This window comes from Diutina rugosa (assembly GCF_008704595.1).
Source record: "Diutina rugosa strain CBS 613 chromosome Unknown scaffold22_size185052, whole genome shotgun sequence".
Taxonomy (NCBI): Eukaryota; Fungi; Ascomycota; class Pichiomycetes; order Serinales; family Debaryomycetaceae; genus Diutina; species Diutina rugosa.
Genome location: NW_022995115.1, coordinates 35774 through 58262, shown reverse-complemented (window position 1 = coordinate 58262; position 22489 = coordinate 35774). Strand labels below are relative to the sequence as shown.

Below are 22489 nucleotides of genomic sequence, written 5' to 3'. Positions count from 1 at the left end.
TCACTTTTTGGTCAAATTAATAGTATCCAGCCGCACGTAAGCAATCTCATGTCTCTCTTCGTTGCGGAAGACGAGCCAAGCGAATTCTCAAATGATCCAACATCCAATGCACGAACTAGCCAAACACCAAAAGAGAATGAATCAGAGATTCCGTTGCACATCGAACCCTCGGCTATTGAAGTCCCCAAGTATTTGCTAAGTCAGGTGAGTCAAACAACCAGTCTTAGATTTCAGCAACAAATAGTCCGTGACATGGTTGAGGATGCACACAGTGCATTACTCATTATGGGTCGAGGTTTAGGCTGGGATATTCTTGTGGCCAACATCATTCATGCCGTGTGTGGCGCTGTGGAACTCAGTGTTGGTACGAGAAAGCAACCATTGATATTCGTGCTAAATTGCAGTCCAGATGAGCAAATTACGTTAAGCGAAGAGCTCATGGAATTGAATTGGCTTGATGGGCATTCAAATTACTCAGGGTTAACTTCAATAAGCGGCGAAACCCACAATACCGTTGATAAGCGCCTCCAAACATACAGACAGGGAGGAGTAATCACCATAGACTCGAGATTTCTCGTAACAGACATTTTGAGTGGTGCTTTGGACGTTTCCAATGTAACGGGAATATTTGTATTACATGCTGACAAAGTTCTGGAGACATCAAGAACCTCTTTCGCATTGAATTTGTTTCGAGACAAGAATGAGTGGGGCTTCATCAAGGCTTTCAGTGATGAACCGGAACAATTTACGGGGTTCACGCCCTTGGCTTCGAGACTCAAAAATCTTCGCATCCGTAAGGCATTTTTATGGCCTCGTTTTCATATAGAGATTTCCCTGAGTTTAACGAAATACGGCAAAGCGTTAACCAATCGACAGAAACTGGAAATAGAAAGACGCAGGGTGGTCACTGAGATTAATGTTCGGCTTACGGCAAAGCAGCAGCGTATTCAACTGGCTTTACTCGCATGTATCAAGGCGTGTCTTATGGAACTCAAACGACACGTGCCAGAGTTGGCTACGGAATATTGGGACATGGAGAATATTCACGACAAAGATTTCATACGGCGGATACGTGCGGTTCTTGATAACCATTGGCATCGAATTAGCTTTACAGCCAAACAATTGGTTCAAGATATTTCAACATTACTTGATCTTTTGATAAAGCTTGTCGTTTTAGATCTGGTGTCATTCTATCAGATTGTTCAAAATATTATAGATACTAATGTTAAGCGGCTGGCAACAAACTCTGTTCTGCTGATGGCGCCGTGGCTAGATTTGGATGACGCGAACACTGTTATTTCCGCGGCTAAAGAACGTGCTCTCGGGAAGGTAACCGTTCCTAATACTCGATCTGAAGACAATGAATTCAAGACTGTGACCCAAGAGCGATACATATTGGAAGAACAACCGAAATGGGATCAACTCGCAATATTAATTGATGATATCATTCACGAAACATTAGCCCTGACCTCGTCACGTTCAAGTGGACCGATTGTCATAGCTTGCCTGAGCAACAAAGTCGCAAGCCAACTCGAGGATCTTTTGAAGTTTGCAGAAGTCACGACTGATCCAAGAACAGGCCGTAAAAGATTCCTGTTCCGACATTACATGGAAAGGAAATTACGCGACTACCAAGAATGGAAGCGCGTTAATCAAATGGTTCGAAGTCTTGCCTATTCTATGATCGATGCCGACAATCCAGATTCCAATCAGGTCTCAACCACTAAAACATTTCTGAAATCAAACGAAGTTGTCAGTAAACGGCGGCGAACACGAGGTGATCTGGCGACTGCTCGCGTACAGAGACTTTATGCCGATACAGATGTTGATAAATTTAAAGGTGGAGAGGATCTCGAACCTGAGCTCTTAGCAGAAGTTATGTGTCACATTGAGGAGGTTGAAAAAACGATCGGGAATGAGAGCGACAATTTTTCTGGTGACGAAACAGTTTACAATGAAAGAGCGCTTTTCTTAAACGAGCTTGTACCAACTCTTATTAATCAAGAGACTCAAGTTATTATTCAGCCATTTGACGAGCGACTTACTGATTCAACGTTGGATCAACTAGGGCCGCTGTACATTATAATGTTTGAGCCAAACTTAGCCTTCATTCGGCGTACTGAAATGTATCAAGCGTTGAATAGAGAAAACCCCGCAAAAGTGTTCTTATTATATTACGGGGGTTCAGTGGAGGAAGAACGGCATTTATTGGCAATAAAAAAGGAAAAAGAAGCATTCACCCGGTTGATCAGAGAAAAAGGTAATTTGGCCAAAAGTTTTGAGGCCCCTGAGGACAATTGGAAGTTCAATGTGCACAAGGCTGACATTGTGAACACTCGAATTGCGGGAGGTTCAACATTCAGAACTTCAACAGAGGAGTTCAAAGTGATTGTTGATGCCCGTGAGTTCCGATCAGATCTTCCAAATTTACTATACCGCATTGGCATTACTGTTGTTCCTATGACTCTTCTTGTTGGGGATTACGTGCTTAGTCCAAAAATATGCATCGAAAGAAAATCCGTACCTGATCTTATCGGTTCATTCAAAAGTGGGAGATTAGCACAGCAATGCGAACAAATGTTTCGAAGTTATGAGTTACCTTGCCTTTTGATCGAGTTCGACGAAGGGAAGTCGTTCTCTTTGGAGCCTTTTCTGGAATTATCGACTGCGAGAGGTCGACAATCTGACAATGCACTCTATGATCAGCTGATTTCGGTGAACATTAAATCTCGTATTCAAGCGAAGATTTTATCATTGCTTATTGCGTATCCCAAACTTAAAATTATTTGGTCTTCTTCCCCATTCGAGACAGCCCAGATCTTTTGGAAGCTAAAACTTAATCAGCAAGAACCATCGCCTGAGGAGGCGTTAAAAAAGGGGGCTGTATTTAAGGTTAACACTGGGGATGATGGACCCCCACAATTCAATGATGGTCCGATCGATCTCCTTTTAAACATTCCCGGCATTAATAGTGTCAACATTCATGTCATCATAGCCGAAGTCAAAAACATACAAGATCTCGTTAAACTCAGCAAAGAGAGGATCACTGAATTATTGGGACAAGTTAACGGCGGAAAGGCGTACCGATTTATTCATGAGTTTATGAAATGACGAGAGTGCGAATTTGTGGGGTGCATATAACAATTATTATTGTTGATAATCTGGCTTAGAATAGTAAATGAAACGAAACACACAATTTTGTGTGGATAACTGAACCATTAATCCAATTTAGTTGAAATAACCCACCATGGGAATTGGTCGTTCGAACCCAACCAACATTGCCTTCACAACTGCTCTACCACAGGATGATCAAATACTCAACATTGAATACTTCGAATTTAAATCCATCTATTTTCGTGTGCAAGAGCTTGTTAACAAGCAAGTCAACATCAGCCTCAAGTACGATCAGCTCAAACTACCGGAAATTCATCATACTATTATCAAACCAATAAGTGAGGAGATGTTTCATTTGGCTGACACCAATGTGATTTTTCGGAAATTTACTCGACATTACAACTTTACTCACAACGAATTGGCAGTGAAATACGGTATGAACAATACTTTTGAATCGATTGAACAATCGAAACCAAATATCTCGTCACAACTTATATTCATCCTTCTTTTGCTTCGACACGAATACTTGTTGCAGGCTGCGAGAAATTTAGTTATGTTCGAGCTATTGAAGACGAAGGCTACTGTTTGTGAGATTTTGGCTATTAGGGCGCTTAGAGAATTTGACTCGTTGCATTTGACCAATCTGCTCTTCTTGACTCCACTCAACTGCAATCTCTTTCCCTCGAAGCTGAGAGAACTGTTCAATACCTTGGAGCTCAGTATAATCAGCAAAGCCTACAAGTTTCTATCTCAACCAGTTATCATCAAAGTTATCAATAGATTCCACAACGGTGAGCTCATCTTTAAAAGAGATCTGTCAGCTGAAATGACTGAAAAGAAACAGTTGATTGGTGGATCCAAGGTTGCAAGCTATCGATATGAGAAGATCAGCTTCGGGGAAGTATCTCGTCGGGTGAACGTTGTTCCTAAATACCAAGCAATTGTTTTTAACGTTCAGATGTTTTCTCTCCTAATTACATATTTGTTGATGATATCCGTGGAGCATACGACGCTACATCAAGTTGTTCAAATATTATTTTGGCTAATCGCAATCAATTACAATTTTGATGTGTGTCTAAAGCTTAGCCAAATTGAGTTTAGGTATTTAAGGTTGGTCGTGTGGACCTATATCGATTTGATTTTACTATCAATACTTGATATATGTCTATGCTTGGAATTAATGGGGTCAAATCATTTTGGTTATGTATTCAGCTTAGTGCCCATAGTGCTTTTGCCCCGGTTAATGCTGATTTTCAACAATTACAAATTTTTCAATCTATTGGTGATTTCCTCTGAGCGTATGGCGATGAGTCTTATAGGTCTTGTGTGCGTCTTTTTCACAATGATACTGGGGTTTTACTTTTCATTCATTGCTCTTTCATACTCGCAATCTGGACTGGAGATTCTTTTCAATATGGTGAAAGTCTTTTTTGGATTCACGCCCTCCGTATGGGACAATTGGGATGATTACAATGCGCTAGGCAAAGTGATTTTGATGGCTTACCTATTCCTAATTGAGTTCATCATCAGTTCTATTTTGGCTATTTTGTTATCGGGGGTGTTTGCGAAAGTCCATCAAAAGAATGACGAAGAGTTTCATTTGATGCAAGCCGTTTATCTAGCACTTGCAATCAATCAGGGGAGGTTGAACCAAAAGCAACTTTTCTGGGGTAAGTCAACATGGGCGTATCCTTGGAAACTCGCTTCAAATTTTGTCCTGTCTGCAAATGCTTATCTTAGACTTCCAATTGTGGTAGCCATATACGTTTACGAGATTATCCAAACGACTCCTGCGACTACAGACAAAAATTTCACCTTTCTCGAAAAGGAACTCGATATGTTCGGAGAGGAAGATACTAGACATTTGCTGCGATTCACCACTTTCAGTGAGAATTATGATGATGATTTGTCAGTGACAAAACTGAGAGTGAACATAGCTTTCAAAAGACGCCGTAGCACATTGGAGAGAAATAGAGGCCCCACCCTTGCAAATAAGACGTTTTTTGGAAGCTTGCAAATGTCGAACTCTCAATTGAAAACGGTTCAGCTGGTACTGACGTTCGGCGCTGCTAATATTCGCACTGCGTCCACTGATCTGACATTCATAGACGAGCTCTTGAGAAAGAAGTATCACAAAGACGAAGACTTGAAATGGGACGAATTGAAACTAAGCCATTCCAAAGAGACGTCCCCCGTATGCTCCTCGAATGAGCGAATTATCGAGAAGTTGATACAGGTGGAGCAATTGATTAATCGATTGGTTGGTGATCAGTACAAAGACGTCTCTAATCTGGTTATAGAATACTCAGTATTCGACCCGGATGAAACGTTTGAACAATCCAGCGTATATGACGCCGAAGAAGCGTGTTGATATATGTACGACGCTCGTTGTCACACCCTACTCGATAAGTCATATCTCAGTGAAGTTTTGTTAGTTTAATTGATGGGTCCATGCTGTCTTTAAGTAGCGATTCCGGTCCAAAAACAAGGATCACTTTACAGCAAGCAGCCCTTAGAGCATGACGGTCAAGTTTTACTGATTCCACAAAGTCATATTTGACGTTCTGTGAGCCGCCATTCATAACCTCATCTATGTATTGACATGGCGGTTATTTCATCCAGCCTCGCTTCTATTAAAGATTAGAAGAATCAGTAAACCTTAATTCATATTTTCATGAGAGATCCGAAAATGCGATATGTTTCCCCACAATTAGCATGTGACGCCTGCGCATTTCACATGGGGTTAAAACATCTATTTCACAGGTGAAGTCATCAGGACCACGTCAGAGATTTGAATCCGTACTAAATCGACACTGTTTTGGCATCGGATTGATAGAATGATATGATTGACTCGATTCAAATCTAATTAATGTCGGCTTTCACGCACTGCGGACACGTTGTATGCTAATGACAATTTAAGGGCAGCTAACCCTTGAAACTATATTTCCTGATCTAATCGAGTTTATTGAAGCATCATTTCGACTAAGCCAACCTACGTCTCATACATTCATCATTCATGACGAGGATCAGTTGTGAATTATAGAAAGTCCCCACTGCTCTGGTCTCCTATTCCGAGAAGATTAGCATGCACATGGCCTCCCATAAAGTTAATTGGTTATGCTCTAGATAACACCTGTTAGGTGAAGTCGTATTGTTTAAATTGCAAGGCGTCATAATTGTCGGAATGCTTAAAAATCAGTGCAAGTCATGTTCAAGAGTTGTGATCGTCTTTCATTAACTGCTATCTTTCTGATTAGTATGCTGCGATCTGGCATACGAGACGACAAAAGTCAACTTGGAGGTTCGTGCAATGCAAACTAAGAACATTTTATAAATCGCTAACGCTCATCACTTACTGCTTACAATGCGCCTTCTACGATTCGCTGAAGGCAGCGAGATGATCGCACATACAGGTAATTATTTGCGCACAAAAAGGTGTTTCTTTTGCAAACCTCAAAAGAATTTTCATCGAGACTATTTAAGACGCCGACGTGCGCCCCAAGTTTGGAGAGCAACACCCACAACGATTAAACGTTGTGTACGCGTTGAATCTACAGCCATTACCATCCCTATGCCTCATACCTTGGCAGATACGATCTCTGATCCCGTTCCTATTGTTTCAATGTCGGTGTCCACGGATAATCATGTGCAAATTGGTGGCCGGAAGTCAGAACTCGCTCAATGTCAAAATAACATTGTAAGGGCTTTGATCGAGAAAGAATTCCCTGAATTATCCTGCGATGTTTTGGCGTTGAATACTTTGGGAGATCAGGTTCTCAATAAACCACTCTACTCCTTCGGAGGAAAGCTGTTGTGGACGAAAGAACTTGAAATATTGTTGGTTGAGGGAGTTGGCCAGTACCCTCGTTTGGATTTAATTGTTCATTCTTTAAAGGACATGCCTACCACTCTTCCCGATGAGTTTGAGCTTGGGTGCATCTTGCACCGTGAAGATCCCCGTGACGCTCTTGTCATGAAAGCAGGGTCTCCTTACAAACTGCTTGCAGATCTTCCCGCGGGACTGGTTGTAGGAACGCTGTCGATTCGCAGACTGGCTCAGCTCTTAAGAAACTACCCTCATCTCAAATTCGAGTCTGTCAGAGGAAATGTTCACACTCGCTTAGCGAAGCTCGACGATCCGGAAGGAACCTATTCATGTTTGATGCTCGCGAACGCTGGTTTGACCCGTCTCGGTCTCGCTCACAGGATCACTACCCTTCTAGATGCCCCTGATATGTATTACGCTGTTGGACAAGGCGCTCTAGGGATCGAAATTCGGAAAGGTGATGAGAAAATGAAGAATATTTTGAAGAGACTTGAGGATTTGCCCACCACCTTGTGTTGTCTTGCTGAAAGGTCGCTAATGCGGTATCTTGAAGGCGGTTGTTCAGTGCCTTTGGGCGTCAAAACAAATTTTGATGAAGAAAGTAATCAACTTTCACTTAAAGCTTGTATCGTATCACCAGATGGCACCAAAGTTGTTGAGGACGGATATGAGATGAGAGTTACAACTAAGGAGGATGCCGAGGCATTAGGGATCAAAGTAGGAGATTTATTGATCGCGAAGGGTGGACGCGACATTCTTGCTGCTATCGATTTTACCCGCATCAATCAAAGACCTAATATATTGAGTGACGGGTCAGCGACTTCTTCACCAGCTCCAGCTTCACCAGCTTTGAATTCGCTGGCTATTCTTCCCTCCCCAGCTCAAGCTAAACAAGTCAACTGAAAAGTTTATGGTTTAGGGTGCTTTCATATGTATATAATTCCGCTTACGACCTCACGACAATATTTATAGACAATCCAAAATCTATAGAGCTCCATTAGAAGCAATTAATATATTGCTCTTGCTTTATCTTGGGGATGCCTGGAATCAATAGGGAGTTAAGTCTACAGCAGTTTGAAGTTGGTTCATTTTACCAATCGAGGCAAACTCAAAGACACTTTAGTTAATGGGTTGAGGGACAACAATGAACACACAATCACAACTCCACAAATGCTCTGAATATTTACATATCAAACGCTTACATTGATATTTTTGAGCGGCATGTCCACGATTCGGAGCGTGCTCCTCGTGTCTATCTCTCTAGCATGTCGAAATCAATTTATTCGAGCCACCTCTCCAACACAAATCTCCAAGGCCAAATTTTCGAGACCATCGATACGACCGTGTGACCAGAGGTATTGTAACCATCACGAACACTTATCCCCATCAAGAATGGGGTCGTTCAAAGTATGACTTGACGCCAATGAGATCAAAACGATTTGTCGTTGAAGTCATTTGTTAACGAAGCAATTCTAAATAAGTCTTACTACATTGAACACATCGGACTTGGAAGTTTACCTACCTGATGATGGTAGTTTTGAACCAATATCAGTCTCAGCTAGAAATCTTACAATGATCCTAATCGACATTCAAGTTGTTAATATGCGGCGTTCAAAAAATGATGTCTCTTGGTCATAGGAGAAACCTTTTTCAAAACATCTACCGTGAGTAAATCAGTCATAATTCTGTCGAAGTAGGCTGTGCTAGAAATTCGCGTTGTAGTTGACACGTCTGCTTCCCACGCTTTTTCTAGGTCGCACAGACGGCCACGATTACGTTTTACTGTTCCATAATATCAATCTTCAATTCGACAAATGGTGGATGACAAGTACATTGGGTTGGCACTTGCCATTCTGTCCTCTCTTGCCATTGGTACTTCGTTCATTATAACGAAAAAAGGACTCATGGACACTCTGAAGCGTACAGGTTCCGGGCGAGTTGATGGTCACGAATATCTTCGAAACCCGATTTGGTGGGCAGGAATGATGACTATGGCTATCGGAGAGATTGCCAATTTTGCAGCATATACCTTTGCGCCTGCTATTCTTGTCACTCCTTTGGGGGCACTTTCCGTTATCATTGGTGCTGTGTTGGCACTGATATTTCTCAAAGAGGAGTTGGGCGTCTTGGGCAAGTTAGGCTGTGCCATCTGTTTAATGGGCCTGGTAATTATCATTTTACATGCCCCCGCAGACAAGGAAGTTGAAACAGTTGATGAAATACTTGGGTATGCCGTGAAACCTGGTTTTCTATTCTATTGCGGAATGGTGGCCGCATACTCATTGTTTGTTATCTACAAGATTGTTCCCAAATATGGCCATACAAATCCGATGATATACATTTCGATTTGCTCGTCTGTTGGGTCGATATCAGTCATGTCAATCAAAGCTTTCGGCATTGCCTTGAAATTGACATTTGCTGGGAACAACCAATTCACTCATGTACTGACATACCTATTCATTTTTGTTGTTGCAGGGTGTATTTTGACTCAAATGAACTATTTCAATAAAGCGTTGGATCAATTCGATACTTCTATTGTCAATCCGTTGTACTATGTTACATTCACAACGTTTACGCTTACTGCGTCGTTTATTCTATTTCGCGGATTCAATACCCTGAGTGTGGTCGATATCATCTCATTATTGATTGGGTTTCTCATAATTTTCTCGGGTGTTTACTTACTCAACATTTCTCGGAAAGACGATACCAACACACCAGAAAATAACCGAGAGTTGTTTGGGACTCATCAAACAAAAGACATGGCCCCCATGGACAATGGCATTGGAAGTTTATCGATGCGCAGATCGATGACAATGAACCGTGGTGATGCTGATTACGAGGAAATGGTTGGATTGACACGATTTGATTCTTTCGAAATCGGTTCGGATGACGATGAGCAACGCCGCCGCCGAGATTAAACATCAAAATATAGTGTTTATAGATAGTAGATTATTGGTTCTGGAGAAAAAGCTTTTTAATTATCTCATGTATATTACCGTTATTATTGTACACAACTTCTCAAATATCATCAATATCCAACTCAGAATCCTCTTCGTCTTCATCATCATCATCAGCACCAAATTCGAAATTAACATCGTCTTCTTCTTCACCGCCAAACGTGTCAGTTTCATTGATCTTGGCGTTTTCGGGCAACTCGCCAACGTTCTTTAAGGTTCTAGCTTCATCGGAGTTGTATTTGTGCACCACGTCACATTGGTCTTCCTGGAAATCTCTCAATGAAACGAGGATAATGTCACCTTGAGACATCCATACTTTCTTCCTTAACTTGCCACGAATGTGCCCCATTCGCTTAATGCCATCAAAGCATGAAACTTCGATACGACCATTACCCAACATCTTGGTCACTTGACCATATTCTTGACCTTCATCCTTGTAGATCAACTCCCGCTTGAATTGACCGTTCAAATTCTTCCCTCTTCTTCTGTTCTTACCACCTTTTCCTTTACCAGTTTTTCCCATGGTGTCTGCTATATGTGAAAAATTTTATATATTTTATGTGGTTGCGTAGTCACATGACGTAATGTATGAGCAGCTCTCAAAATCTGATGATTCGAGATGATTATAACTCAATGATGATTTATATAAAATGAGTTCTTTTTACAACCAAGACCCCTTTGTAACATTGATTCGAAGAAATGCTCTACTAGTGCTCTAATACGCTGCATCATATGTGAAGTCTCATATTCATTTGGTGAGGTGTAATAAATTTAGTTAAACAACGAGAATAAATCGGGTGCTATGGAGTATATCTTTGAAACAAAGCAAATAAAAACGTGAACAATGTGCTCCGTTCCCGATTGAGTAAAAAAGGGGCGAGCTGGGAATCGAACCCAGGGCCACACCCACCCTAAGGGTGTATCATACCACTAGACCACACGCCCTACTGGTTACCATGTCGTGTAAAATGCTAGCTTCCAGATCGGAGTTATTGAGGAATGACTCCGATGCTGGTCGAAGGGTCTGGAAGGGTCGAGAAGCCAGACGAAGTCACATGTGAAGGCTCGATACACATGTGACAGATGCAGAAGAAGGTACCTGGAGCTTCCATGGTGGCAAAGTGGGAAGCCGCAGGTTGGTGTATAAATATGACTGATTTGATTAGAAAAGAATACAAGTGTTTTATTAGTGAGCTTCGGATATTATACAACATACCATATGTATAAAGAAGCGTATTTAAAAACGAAACTTAAATATAAACAGATTTTTCAACAAATCGCTATGATAATTAAGTTTTGAGAGTCACTACACTTTTGCACACAAATATTTGGTAACCAGAGACTGTTACTATACCTCCAGACGGCAGGTCGTTACGACTGTGCCCTAATATACTCCTAGCTATGGGCCAGCATAATCCCAAGAGGGTAGATCAGGGTTCGATAACCTGTGGTTATGAATGCATTCCCCCCTTGCTTGAGCACTTCAGTTATTACTCCTCTCATGGGATTGATTCCTCATCCCGTCGATATCGTGTCTGACATCGCGACGGTAGGCGGCTCTAGACTTTTCTACAGGTAAATATCAACGCAAACTTATAGAGCGAAGTTACAACCTAACCACTTTCGCGTATGTTTGATTCTAATGAGCTAGAGGAAGGCGAATGCTCTCTGGCGTTGTCCAGGTTTGGTTTTCTCAATTAGCTGCAATTTACATCGCAGCTTCACATGGTATTCATGGAGGTTTGTCTACGTGAAAAAGCTCAAGTGCACGATCCTGTAAGGAAATAGCAATAAAGTAGCTTTACTAAGCGCGGAACGCAGATCAATGAATCAAAGCATTGACATGACTTGATGCCAAGGGGGCAGCAAATTATTCCCAGAAACGAACAAGCAGTGCTTATCCAAGAAACCCTCATTTCGATTGAACAAACGCCATGTGAGATGTTTGCCTTAACAGCTTAGATCAGTAACCATCTTGTATACACTTCAAAACGTTTGAAATACTTGAGAGCTGGAATGCATTTCAGTATATGTAATACAGCTGGTTCCATCACGTTAACACGATATCATTTTTTTCATTTACCTTAATGAATATCGACCTCACTGAACTTTGTTGTTTCAAGCCGCACGATGTTGAAAATTAATTTATTGTCATCACTATGGATCCATTCGAAGCAGCAAGTCAACTCAGTCAGACACTTCGCAGTCTAAACCCTCAGATCGCCCAAATTACCAAAGCTGCTCATTTCGCCCTTCGTAATTCTATCCACGAAGACTACCTCTTCCCGCTGATCATGGATATTTTCAAAGACCCTGAGGTTGAGCTAAATCAAAAAAACATTGTCTTCCAATTTATCGAGGTTTTGGTAAATGAATCATGTACCTATTCGGCTCAAGGCAAATACGCTTATCCTTTTGTTGATGCCGTTCGGACACACCTTCCCAACATAGTGGCATTAGTTGTGCCCCACAATGCAAACACCAACTTATACAATGTATTTTCAGTCCTTGAGTCATTGGCATCATTGTTCAAAAGTGACTGTCTGAAATATGTCAAAATGTTTAATAGCAATTTGCTCGAAGATAGCGATTTTGAGAGTATTGGGAATGACATTCCATATCCTGAAGTTGAACTTGATGAACTCGGTGATCATGACCTGATGGAGACGGCATGGAAATTTTTGATACAGAAAAAGAAGCAAAGCCAATATGAGTGGCAACGACAGCTCAAAAATGGCACATCGTGTGAGAATATTATCGATGAAGACGAAATGTTCGATTTGAAATCGAAAACTGATACCAATAATAAGATGGGTCTTCTGAAGAAGCAAGTGTTAAATCGAATGGAGGATGATCGTGAAAGTCATAAACGTCTGAAGGAATTATTATGGCATGTGGATCGGCCAAAGGAGATAAGTTACTTGCTGGAAGACGAATTCTTTGGGTATTACTATTCGAAAATTCATAAACTTGAAGACGTGCAATTTGAAATTCTACTAAACAATTTAAAGGACTGCAACGAGACCGCTACTAGAAGTTTCAAGGACAAGCAAGTGATTCAAGAAGACGCCGCACAATGAGCATTTACTCCGTACTTATTGGTTTTTATTCTATTCGATACAAAGGTTTAAGTATAGTTGTATCTTAACCCAGGAGGGTGGATAAGAATTCACTTCTCCCGTTGACAATATAATGCGCCAGGGTACGTTCCTCTCGTCCAGTGTTGATTACCGACACGGTGCATTTCGTTTTGATGCCCTTCCACTCGTTCATGTACTCGTAGATGGGCTCATCGATTTGCGAGACGCCCCCGGTGAAGCTAGCGAATGCAAGCTTATCTGTATGATGTTGTTCAAGAATACTCTCCGGGTGTTTACCTTTGATGTGATACATGTTCATCAATTCATCATTTGAGTAAGTTTGAGCGTAGTAGTCCAAGAGGAACAGAGTAGCTCGGAGTGTCAACTGATCATTTTGTACGACAACAACATTTCTTAATAAACTAGCATGCAAGCCCTCAACCTCACTGAAAACTTCGTTGATATGTTGTATGCAGTCACCCATAGCATCAAGTGCTCGATCACGGTCATCAACAAGAGCTGTTCCGGGATGAAATGTCACTGTGCACTCGCCGGCTTTGACAGACAGACCCGGTAACCTTTCCACCTTCGAATCCATTAATTGAACACACTGTTCTATCCAGATGCGATCGTGGTCATCGACCAAGGAGATCCATTCATTCAGTTCGGGAAATTTAACAAAGCCGCCATTTTCGGCAATAATACCAACTTGAGGGTAGCGAGCATATAAAAGGTCAAGCACCTCTCGCTCTTGGTACAGGACGATAAAAAAACGTACCAGTCTGTCCTCTAGTAATGGAAGCACATACAGCATGAATCGAGCCGGATTAGAGCCAAATGTTTTGTCAGATATGGTATTGTTTGAAGTATCCAAACCCTTGACGGTAGTTGGCAGCTCGAAATTGAGTACAAACAATTTCGTACCAGGGCCTGCTCGTTCGACATAATCAGTAAGTATCTTATGAGTGAAGCGCGTTGTATACATTGCCTTTCGACTTTGATCATTTGACCACGACTGGTTTATAGTTGCTAAGCATCTTCTCACCCAATCACTGGAATCTCTCGTTTTGACAACGTTGTATTGGTTTTGCCAACGTTCTGCCTTCTCCTCAGGTGACATCTGCAAACACCGTTTTATGGTTTTAGCAAAACCACCAATATCCCATGGGTTTATGAGTAAAGCTCCCTTGTTGCTGCAATATAATAATTGAGCACTTCCAGTGAACTCACTCAACATAAGGGGACTCTTTTTATCGTAGGTTGCGCAGATGAACTCATGGCATGTTAAGTTGAGACCTTCTCTCATAGACAGTACTATGAACAAATCGGCTTCACATTGAAGAGCGACGTACTGCTCAAACTCAAGATCAGTTTTGAGTAAAACCAAGGGTGTGATATTGGATATGTTTTCACTCATCAGGTTAATCCGCAGAGCAATCTTCATGATTTCCAGTTCATAGTTGGAATCTGAAACATTTCCCATCAAAATTTGGATGAAAACGGTCGACTCTAACATTTCCGGATTGCTTTTGAGAACTCTTTCATAAGCCAAAAACTTTTGCTTGATGCCCCTCAACTTGTCAACTTTGTCTCTCGATAAGATGATTTTCGTATCACCATATTTTTCACGAATTAACGTCCGCCATTCATGGATATCTTCCAGCTTGACCAACTCTACCAAAGGTTTCTCGTCTATACCCACAGGAATTGTGTTTGTTGTAATAAACTTACCATCAAATGTTAAACCATTCGCAGTCACATCGGTAAGTAAAAGCCTGTTGCACGTTTGTAAAAAATGGCGCACGTATTCTTGTGATTGGAAAGTTATGACGTTGGCTCCCAACATCCCTTCCAATATCTCATTTCGATAAGCAAAGCAGCGAAAAACCTCACTCAGCGGAAACGACACATGGAGAAATAGACCAATCTTAACATTTGGCAATTTTTTTCGTACCATTTGAGGCACCAATAATAAATGGTAGTCATGAACCCATATGATTGAGTCCGGTCCATCAAAGTTTTCCCCATTTGCTTTTAAAAACAGCTCTACAGCTTTCTCAGCAACCATCTGGTTGAATTCTCGATAATACTGCCACAGATGATCTTCAAATGCTTTCGATTTAGGGTCATCGGGTATTTGATAGTGGAGAGTTGGCCATAAAATTTGTTTGCAGAATTGAACGTATGCGCCTGAAAATGTCCAATCCAGTGGCCATACAGCGTCACAACTTTTAGCTTCCAATTCTGTCGAGATCTCATCAAGCACTTTCGGCAGAACTTCGTCTGACGGCATAGCCATAACCCCAACCCATCTAAAATCTTTCACAACTTCTTCTTCCTTGGCACATTGTACTGCTTTAGTCAAAGACACATTTCCCTTTGACGTTAACTCAAATTGCCAGGGAGCGGTATCAAAAACGTGATTCAATACATTGTCGACACCTTGAGCATCCAGGAACCCACCATAAGGAGCCATTCTTGCGTCATATTCGTCATCAACTTCACCGTCCGAATTTGCGACGCTCACGCTCAGGCCATTATCCAAAGTGAAGAAACCGCCTTGCAGTGATACACTAGGGGAGAGATACGAATTAGTGCTACCCGGACGCAATTGCAGAAGTGCATTCAGGGACCAGTTTGGTGCGAGTTGGGATAAGTTTGTACTCAGTCGTATCTTTAGCTGAGCCATTCCAAGATCTTTATCGAGTTTTTCCTCAACAACTTTGACAGGATAGAGAAGTTGAGCACGACTTTGCGGTTGAATTAACTTCACTCTACCACCAGGAGGTGGAGGTGTACGACTTGTCGATGATTCTGCAAGTTGATGATTCACATCATCTTGGACCGTTCGCTTTTTGTGAAGCGCTGGCCTAAGACCCTCCTCCTTGGTAAAAAGTGAGGTTGCTACCCCTGGAGTTGAAGGAGTTCTGCCCATCGCTGGTGGCCCTTGACCCAACGTGGGTAATATTGACGGATTGGTAACTGTAGGGGTGACTTCCTTGATTTCGACGTCATCTTCAATTGATTCAACTTCGAATTTGACGTTATAGGGAAGGAAACTATTATGTTAGTAAGAGGCAGGTTCGAGGTAATTAGCCAAGTAGACCATTAGGCTTTGAGGAATACGAACACTGATGTAATTATGACAGTCATTATCTGTTAAACAATTGAAGAATTGTATCGAGACAATTTCACAAAGGTTCTGCGTAAAAGACCCTATTCTCACCACTTGATTGCGGGTGTCCTGTATATTGTGAGGGTTGCGAATGTTCGATTAATTCCACCCTGCGTCATGTGAGTCCCAATGAAGTTAGGTATGATTCAAAGTAACGTGTTTCAATAAATTCTATACAGTCGCTTCTTTGTGCTCAATGGTCAGTTCTTCTCCTGATCCGGTCACGTTATCATAAGATCCTACGAGAACCGATTGTTCTGCTGATTGTGGCTTACCGTCACCAATTGTACCAAACTGAGCACTTTGAGTATTGGAAGTTGCCGAACGCACGTTGTCGAAGTAATCAGCAAATTCATCCTCCAGATCCAGCAGGTGATACCCATTACTCAGAAAATTGAATGCAAAATCCAACTTGTCACGCTCCGCTTGACGTTGTTGAACAATTTGATCCTTTTTCTTCACTATATCGTCTAGCTGCTTGCGTTGGGACGCATGATGCGAGCGGACTTGCTTGATTATTTGATGAAAGCCTGCAGTTACCATCTCGTCAAACTCTGCCGTAGTCTCGAGGGTATGATTATATGCTGCATAAGGCAGGTAGTACTTCTCCATTCTCATAAAAGGATTCTCTTGACGTCGGCGACGACGTTCCTCAATTTTTTTCCGCCGCCTTTCAGAAATGTTTCGTCGTAATGCAGAATATCGGACGATATCAAAATTCTGGGAAGAAACGGCTCCTTCCAACAGATCTATCGAAGTTAACATGTTTCCTTCAATACCTTCTGATTGCAAATCCTCTTGTTTTTCTTCTTTAAAATTCGAAGATGCTAGGCTGAAACAGTGGTCTGATGGTGTATCCGGTCGTGAATTCAGTAATTCTAATTCCCCTTCCGGTTGCGTCTTCCATTCAGTATTATCATCCTCAATTAAATTGTATAGCAGCTTCTCTGCAACTCGACTCTCTTCCACAAGGTTGATCCGTAATCGTTTGAGATCCGTGATCGTATTCAAATATTCAGGTGTGTGTTGGAAGGTGTAATCAGGTGGAAGTTCAGGAAAGTATTCCGGGATGTAGGATGGTCGCTTAGTCTGTGATGGGACTAGCAGGGCGATTTCATAGCACTCATTTGTAAAGAAAAGATATGACGGATTGCCTTCATCAACTTGGTACTCAGCATCATTGAGCTTCATTATAATCTTCTGGGCCTCTTTACTTATACGGTCGACATCGTACTTGATGTATTTGTAAATCTTCTTCGTGAGCAGGGCCTCCTCATATATGGAAAGTGTCCTTATACCTTGACAACGGAACAATACTTCAATGTCTGCCAATGAAGGGAGATGACGACGCTGGAGTTCCATATCTGCACGAAGACCCACACATAAGTTGTGTAAATATTCTGTTGCAAGACATGATAACATGTCAAGGAATTGCTGGGTGAAGAATGATCGCCCACGCGACTTGAGATGCACCGCAATGCTTTTCTTGAGCTGGAAGGCGACAGCCTCATCACCAGGGTCGGTTTCAACCTTTGAGATCACCTCTTCCCTGGCTACCTGCTGGGCCCTCTTTTGCAATTCCAGTTCAGGGATTTGCATGGTGGATGATGGGTCGCGCTACCAAACAAAAGCGTTAAGTTGAGTAGTCTGATCTAATAACGCGAATCTTTACGAGCCTGTACTGGAAAATAGTTAACATATACACATATTCATATAGATTTTGGTTTTAACATCAACTGAGGGTTACCAGAGAAAGTAAGCGAAGTTTGCTTCTTACAAATTGCTTCTAGTATAACAAACTGTAACAATCGAATTTATTGATATGAAGGGTAGGTTCAACTTTAATCCTCAAGAAAAGACGTTGCATTAATTTTGACTGTTGCCGCTCAATAATTGTTCAATAGCTCCTTGCACAGAACCCCCACAACGTTGGAGAGCTCGAATATTGGCATCAAAATCTACGAACCCCATATCATTGAGCTGTCTCAATTGGGATTCATAACGCTCTTCAGGAGGACGAGTGTCGGCGGGACTCTGAGATTCTCCAAAGCCTTGCATACCACCAAACGCACCAAGACCACCAGGGAACAACAGGGTAAATGGATTGAGCGCAGGGTTCGGGGATGCAGTAGAACCAGTGTTGTTTGGGTTCTCAGCTACGCCCCTGTCAGTGTGTGAAGTACTTCCTCCAGGAGTGCCAGGAGCAGGAAAACCGCCCGCAACTGCATCCGCGGCGGATCCGCCAAACATATTGGCTCCAAAACCAGAGCCTCTATTCATTTCCATCATCAGCCTCAAAAGTTCAGGGTTCAGCATCATTTGTCTGAATAAGGGCGATTGCAACATGTCACGCATCTGCGGTGCCATGGACCGTAATTGAGGGTTTTGTTGAAACAAAAATTCCATCATTTGAGGGTCGTTAAGCATGGCATTCATCTGTTCTTGAAACAATGGCAGAGACATCATCAGGCTTAATTGCTCAGGGTCAGGCATGGCCAGTGTCATGCCGCCATCGGGACCGAACATCAGAGCTGATGGCAAATTGAGCCCCATACCGGCGTAGCGAGCACCTGTCAAATCATTCAAAGGGTTATGCGCGCCAGTTCCGGTGGCAATATTAGTAGGAGCGCCCGACGTTGCTTGTCCAGAGGCAATAGGAGCTTGGCTTGGAGTTTCTGTGGTCCGCTTTTTGGCACTTTTGACCATGTGAATAGCATGTCCTGATTGCACCTTGTAAAACTCGACTTTTTGATCGTCTTTCAATACCTTACCCAGATAGATCAAACGTTGCTCATCTGCATCAACACCCGACTTTTCTGAAATCTGTTGCTTTAATTCCGCAACGGTAATATCGGAATCAATCGAGAGCTCGTACTTTGTATCCCCCAGGGATTTGATAATAACGTCAATCATGTGAGTTCACAACGAACTATGATGGATTACTTTCGAAAGTCGCACCGTGCGAGTGGCGTTGAGCTGGGCGGTAGTTTACAACATTGCACACCCAATAGTGATGACATCTGATCAATCCAGGTATATTAAACCACCACCTCATAAAGCTGCTAAGCTTGGTTTTATTACACTATCATGCGCAAACTCCACGGGTGTATCTAAAATCTTAAGGAATATGCATCGGCACTTGACCTCCATAATAGGTTCTTTGACAGGTACATGTATGTTATTAGGCTTTTCTCGTACAATTGAGTTTACACAATTAACTGAACTAAAATTTTCGCTGAATTTGTTATGCTGAAGTATGCAATACTGAAGAGTGGTGTCAAAGGTATGATTTCCATGCACTTACTACGTTCAAGGCACTGAAATCACAACAAGATCTGGTAAAAATGGGATTGATGGTATCGTTGGGGTCATTAGTTCGACGTATAGACGGCATACGAGAGTCATTTCTTGACCTCGACTCGCCAACCACACTCTAGGCAGGAGTACCCTTCAATCCCATCCTCAAACTGTACCTTACCCTTACCTTGCATTAACAGCCATTCACCTTTGGCTGGAATTTTTTTACACTGCACGTTAAGACATCTTGCCAGTGTTTTCTTGTAACGAAGCCCACACAGATTGCATAACTGACCTTCTTTGATCAGCCAAGAAGGCCGCCAGCATGGCAGTTGATCCAGTCCACACAGGATACAAACGCGGTGCAACAGATGCTTGGGTGGCAGTCGCGTCAGCTCCACACGCGGTTTCGTCTTTGTAGGAGGTGTTATAGGAATGAACTTGTGCAGCTTGGATTCAACCTCTGAAGCATAGTTTGTATGAGGAGTCATAGAAGTCGCAACAATTGGTTGAGATGCAGTAGCCATTGGCGCCATTGCTGGAGCGGGCGCTGCAGATGCGAGTGGTGTGGAATACATGTGATAGTTCTGTTGCGAGTGCCCTTGTGATGTTGAAGTATGGGTGTACCCGGTAAGGGTGTACATCAGAGGCAGTGAGGCACCAACTGAAGTTGCCGATAATGGTTGTGAAGACGCAACGACGGGATGTTGTTGGGGCTGTGACAACTGAATTAGCAGCTGCGCCGCTTCTCGCCACTCTGGAAAATTCTCGACGTCTTTGAGGTACAGTCCGTTTAAATACGTATAGTTCAGCTCGTATGGAAAATTGATCTTACGAGCTTCAACGTATGGAGTGTGGGAAGTGCTTGGATGGAGCATTGTCAATTTCAGCAGAATACGCAGATCAAACTTTGGCTTCAATACAGAGGTGTCCCTGTTTGGAAGTGGCTTCTCATCACCCTTAATCGAATCCAAGATTCCACATCGCCATTGTTCATCGTTGGGTTTGTAAGTGTCAAAGTAATCCAAACTCACAGTAGGTGTGATGGGTTTGAGTTTGATTGGGGCTCTTGGTGTGATTGGTGCTGAGCTAAGAGCCGACGCAATCGGAGGAAGCCGCACTTGCTGCCGTCTTCTGTGAGACATATGAATTTTAGGCGGCGACAGAATTGGCAGTGTGTTTGGGGAATGCGACGGAGATATGAGAGGATCAGTAAACTTCTTGTTAGGACTGAGTGATCTCAGACGGAGCAGTGTGTTAGGCAGGGTGTCGTATGGCGGCAGAGGAGGCGCTGTTCTTGATCTTTTTGTAGATGACGCGGTCTCCACGGATACTTCCTCTCCAATTGGGCGCTTCCGTAAGTTTTGTTGCGTAAAGGACAATATAGGTTTTGTCAGATTGGTGGTATGAGGGGCTGCAACCGGCGCTCTTGACAGAGGGGGGCAACTGAGAAGCATCTCATTGTACAGCCGCGATCTCGAGTGGCCCGTGGCAAAACTGTTTGGGTACATTGCTGGTTCCATCAAGCTCATAGTTGTAGAGTGGTCTCTGAGACCAGTGACGGGAGACGGAGTATGTGAGCCTTTAGGCAAAACAAAGTCGGAAGGTTGTGATATCGTGGCCCACCGAGTACGCGCGGGAGGTGTGAATCAAAATATCCACTCAAAGAAAGGATCAAAAATCGTACTGATCCTACCGGTTTCTCAATTAATATAGCTTTGAGGTAACCAGCGGACTGTGTAGTCAATCAGCCAGCCATGCATATTAAAAGGTCAACAATACCAAAATTATTTTTTTTGCCGCGCGAGAAACAGTGTGAAGATCAAGATCAGCCAGCACAAGGAGCACTGCGATTCAAAGTTGATACTTAATTTAACTTATGGAGTCGGCATCATTGCTACTTTTATAAACACATTACCCGGGATATTCGATGCCTACAATCTCATATTCGTTAACAAAGTTCGTTAAAGCCACTGCGAAGTTGCACGAGTCGGGTTTACTTTTCTCAATACATTTGAGGTAGTAGATCTAGCTTTCAGTTCTTCTTTGGGTAGCATATAGTTATTTCTTATGTTTGCGCAACGACCCCATGGACGCTGGTCGATTGTTTATCAATACTACGCGTGTTCTCGCGACAACCAGCCACCTATGTTTTAATTGAGTCGAGTTTGGCACTTCCCCTGCATCATTTTAAGCTCCATGAAATCGTAATTAGGGTACCCCCACAGGTGCATACAAACCTGTGGCTGGCGCTACGATATCATCCCTATCTGTTTGTTATCGGAATTCCTTGCCAATGGGCAACACTTAAGAGCGCCAGAACCACCAGCGAAACTAGCGAAACTGGGTGGAAAGTCATGACAGAGGTCGGCAAGAAAAACAGCGAAAGCTGTTTTCCCTCTGCTAAATTTTTGACATTCGCTGTGGTCTAAAGGTACTCACTGTTAACGGTGGACAGACTACTGCTCGCGATAGACAAAAATTGCATCGAAAAATTGGGTGCTTCAGGCATGCTCGATCCAAGTAAGTTCAATACTCAAGAGTCCTCCCAAATATACTAACGTGCGAGCCCGACAAGTTGAACCGTTCCTTAAAAGCTTTTTCAAATCCCTTGATGCACAATTCGATCCGTCACTTTACGCCCTGTTTGAAATCTATACGCGACAACTTGCACCTCAATTGTCACCCAATGCCGCTATTATAATAAATGGCAACCCCGTTGTGCCAACGGGCACCGACGCCCGTTTTGAGTTTCAGAATAGATGGCTGGAGAGCCCAGGAACGAATCATCAATTGACACTGTTCGACTGTCATTCGATTCCTGGCACTGGCACCTTGGTCATCTCCGTTCTTGCCAAAGTGAAATTTGATGAACTGGGACTAAGTCGACTGGGAAATCTGGGTTCTATCGTCCCTGTTGACCGCCCACAGGCGAGTCGCATTCAAACTTGGTCATCGCCTTACGGTGTATCGATAACTGCCATATGCGATCAAACTGTGTTGACCAGTGACAATGCACCTGCAATTACACTGTTGGACT

The 22489-nt window shown here is 42.6% G+C and overlaps 10 protein-coding genes across 10 annotated transcripts; 5 read left to right on the top strand and 5 right to left on the bottom strand. All coding sequences in view use genetic code 12, as the record gives it.

Moving 5' to 3' along the window:
* Positions 1–285: 285 nt before the first annotated feature.
* Positions 286–3111, top strand: RAD1 (ssDNA endodeoxyribonuclease; the record flags this gene model as incomplete). The annotated part of the gene is made up of 1 exon (XM_034154743.1): positions 286–3111. The coding sequence occupies one exon, from the start codon at positions 286–288 to the stop codon at positions 3109–3111; it is 2826 nt and encodes a 941-aa protein (XP_034013048.1).
* A 136-nt stretch (positions 3112–3247) lies between these two features.
* FGR29 (Fgr29p) lies at positions 3248–5485 on the top strand (the record flags this gene model as incomplete). Its single annotated transcript, XM_034154742.1, has 1 exon — positions 3248–5485. One exon carries the CDS (start codon positions 3248–3250, stop codon positions 5483–5485), a length of 2238 nt encoding a protein of 745 aa, XP_034013047.1.
* A 1200-nt stretch (positions 5486–6685) lies between these two features.
* On the top strand, positions 6686–7843 carry HEM3 (hydroxymethylbilane synthase; the record flags this gene model as incomplete). Its single annotated transcript, XM_034154741.1, has 1 exon — positions 6686–7843. One exon carries the CDS (start codon positions 6686–6688, stop codon positions 7841–7843), a length of 1158 nt encoding a protein of 385 aa, XP_034013046.1.
* Positions 7844–8754: 911 nt separating this feature from the next.
* On the top strand, positions 8755–9858 carry DIURU_002122 (uncharacterized protein; the record flags this gene model as incomplete). Its single annotated transcript, XM_034154740.1, has 1 exon — positions 8755–9858. The coding sequence occupies one exon, from the start codon at positions 8755–8757 to the stop codon at positions 9856–9858; it is 1104 nt and encodes a 367-aa protein (XP_034013045.1).
* A 100-nt stretch (positions 9859–9958) lies between these two features.
* TIF11 (Tif11p) lies at positions 9959–10420 on the bottom strand (the record flags this gene model as incomplete). The annotated part of the gene is made up of 1 exon (XM_034154739.1): positions 9959–10420. The coding sequence occupies one exon, from the start codon at positions 10418–10420 to the stop codon at positions 9959–9961; it is 462 nt and encodes a 153-aa protein (XP_034013044.1).
* Positions 10421–12056: 1636 nt separating this feature from the next.
* DIURU_002120 (uncharacterized protein) lies at positions 12057–12977 on the top strand (the record flags this gene model as incomplete). Its single annotated transcript, XM_034154738.1, has 1 exon — positions 12057–12977. One exon carries the CDS (start codon positions 12057–12059, stop codon positions 12975–12977), a length of 921 nt encoding a protein of 306 aa, XP_034013043.1.
* A 64-nt stretch (positions 12978–13041) lies between these two features.
* On the bottom strand, positions 13042–15912 carry TPS3 (trehalose 6-phosphate synthase/phosphatase complex subunit; the record flags this gene model as incomplete). The annotated part of the gene is made up of 1 exon (XM_034154736.1): positions 13042–15912. The coding sequence occupies one exon, from the start codon at positions 15910–15912 to the stop codon at positions 13042–13044; it is 2871 nt and encodes a 956-aa protein (XP_034013042.1).
* A 411-nt stretch (positions 15913–16323) lies between these two features.
* DIURU_002118 (uncharacterized protein) lies at positions 16324–17751 on the bottom strand (the record flags this gene model as incomplete). Its single annotated transcript, XM_034154735.1, has 1 exon — positions 16324–17751. One exon carries the CDS (start codon positions 17749–17751, stop codon positions 16324–16326), a length of 1428 nt encoding a protein of 475 aa, XP_034013041.1.
* A 267-nt stretch (positions 17752–18018) lies between these two features.
* DIURU_002117 (ubiquitin domain-containing protein DSK2) lies at positions 18019–19065 on the bottom strand (the record flags this gene model as incomplete). Its single annotated transcript, XM_034154734.1, has 1 exon — positions 18019–19065. One exon carries the CDS (start codon positions 19063–19065, stop codon positions 18019–18021), a length of 1047 nt encoding a protein of 348 aa, XP_034013040.1.
* Positions 19066–19553: 488 nt separating this feature from the next.
* On the bottom strand, positions 19554–20594 carry ASH1 (DNA-binding transcription repressor; the record flags this gene model as incomplete). The annotated part of the gene is made up of 1 exon (XM_034154733.1): positions 19554–20594. The coding sequence occupies one exon, from the start codon at positions 20592–20594 to the stop codon at positions 19554–19556; it is 1041 nt and encodes a 346-aa protein (XP_034013039.1).
* Positions 20595–22489: the final 1895 nt, after the last annotated feature.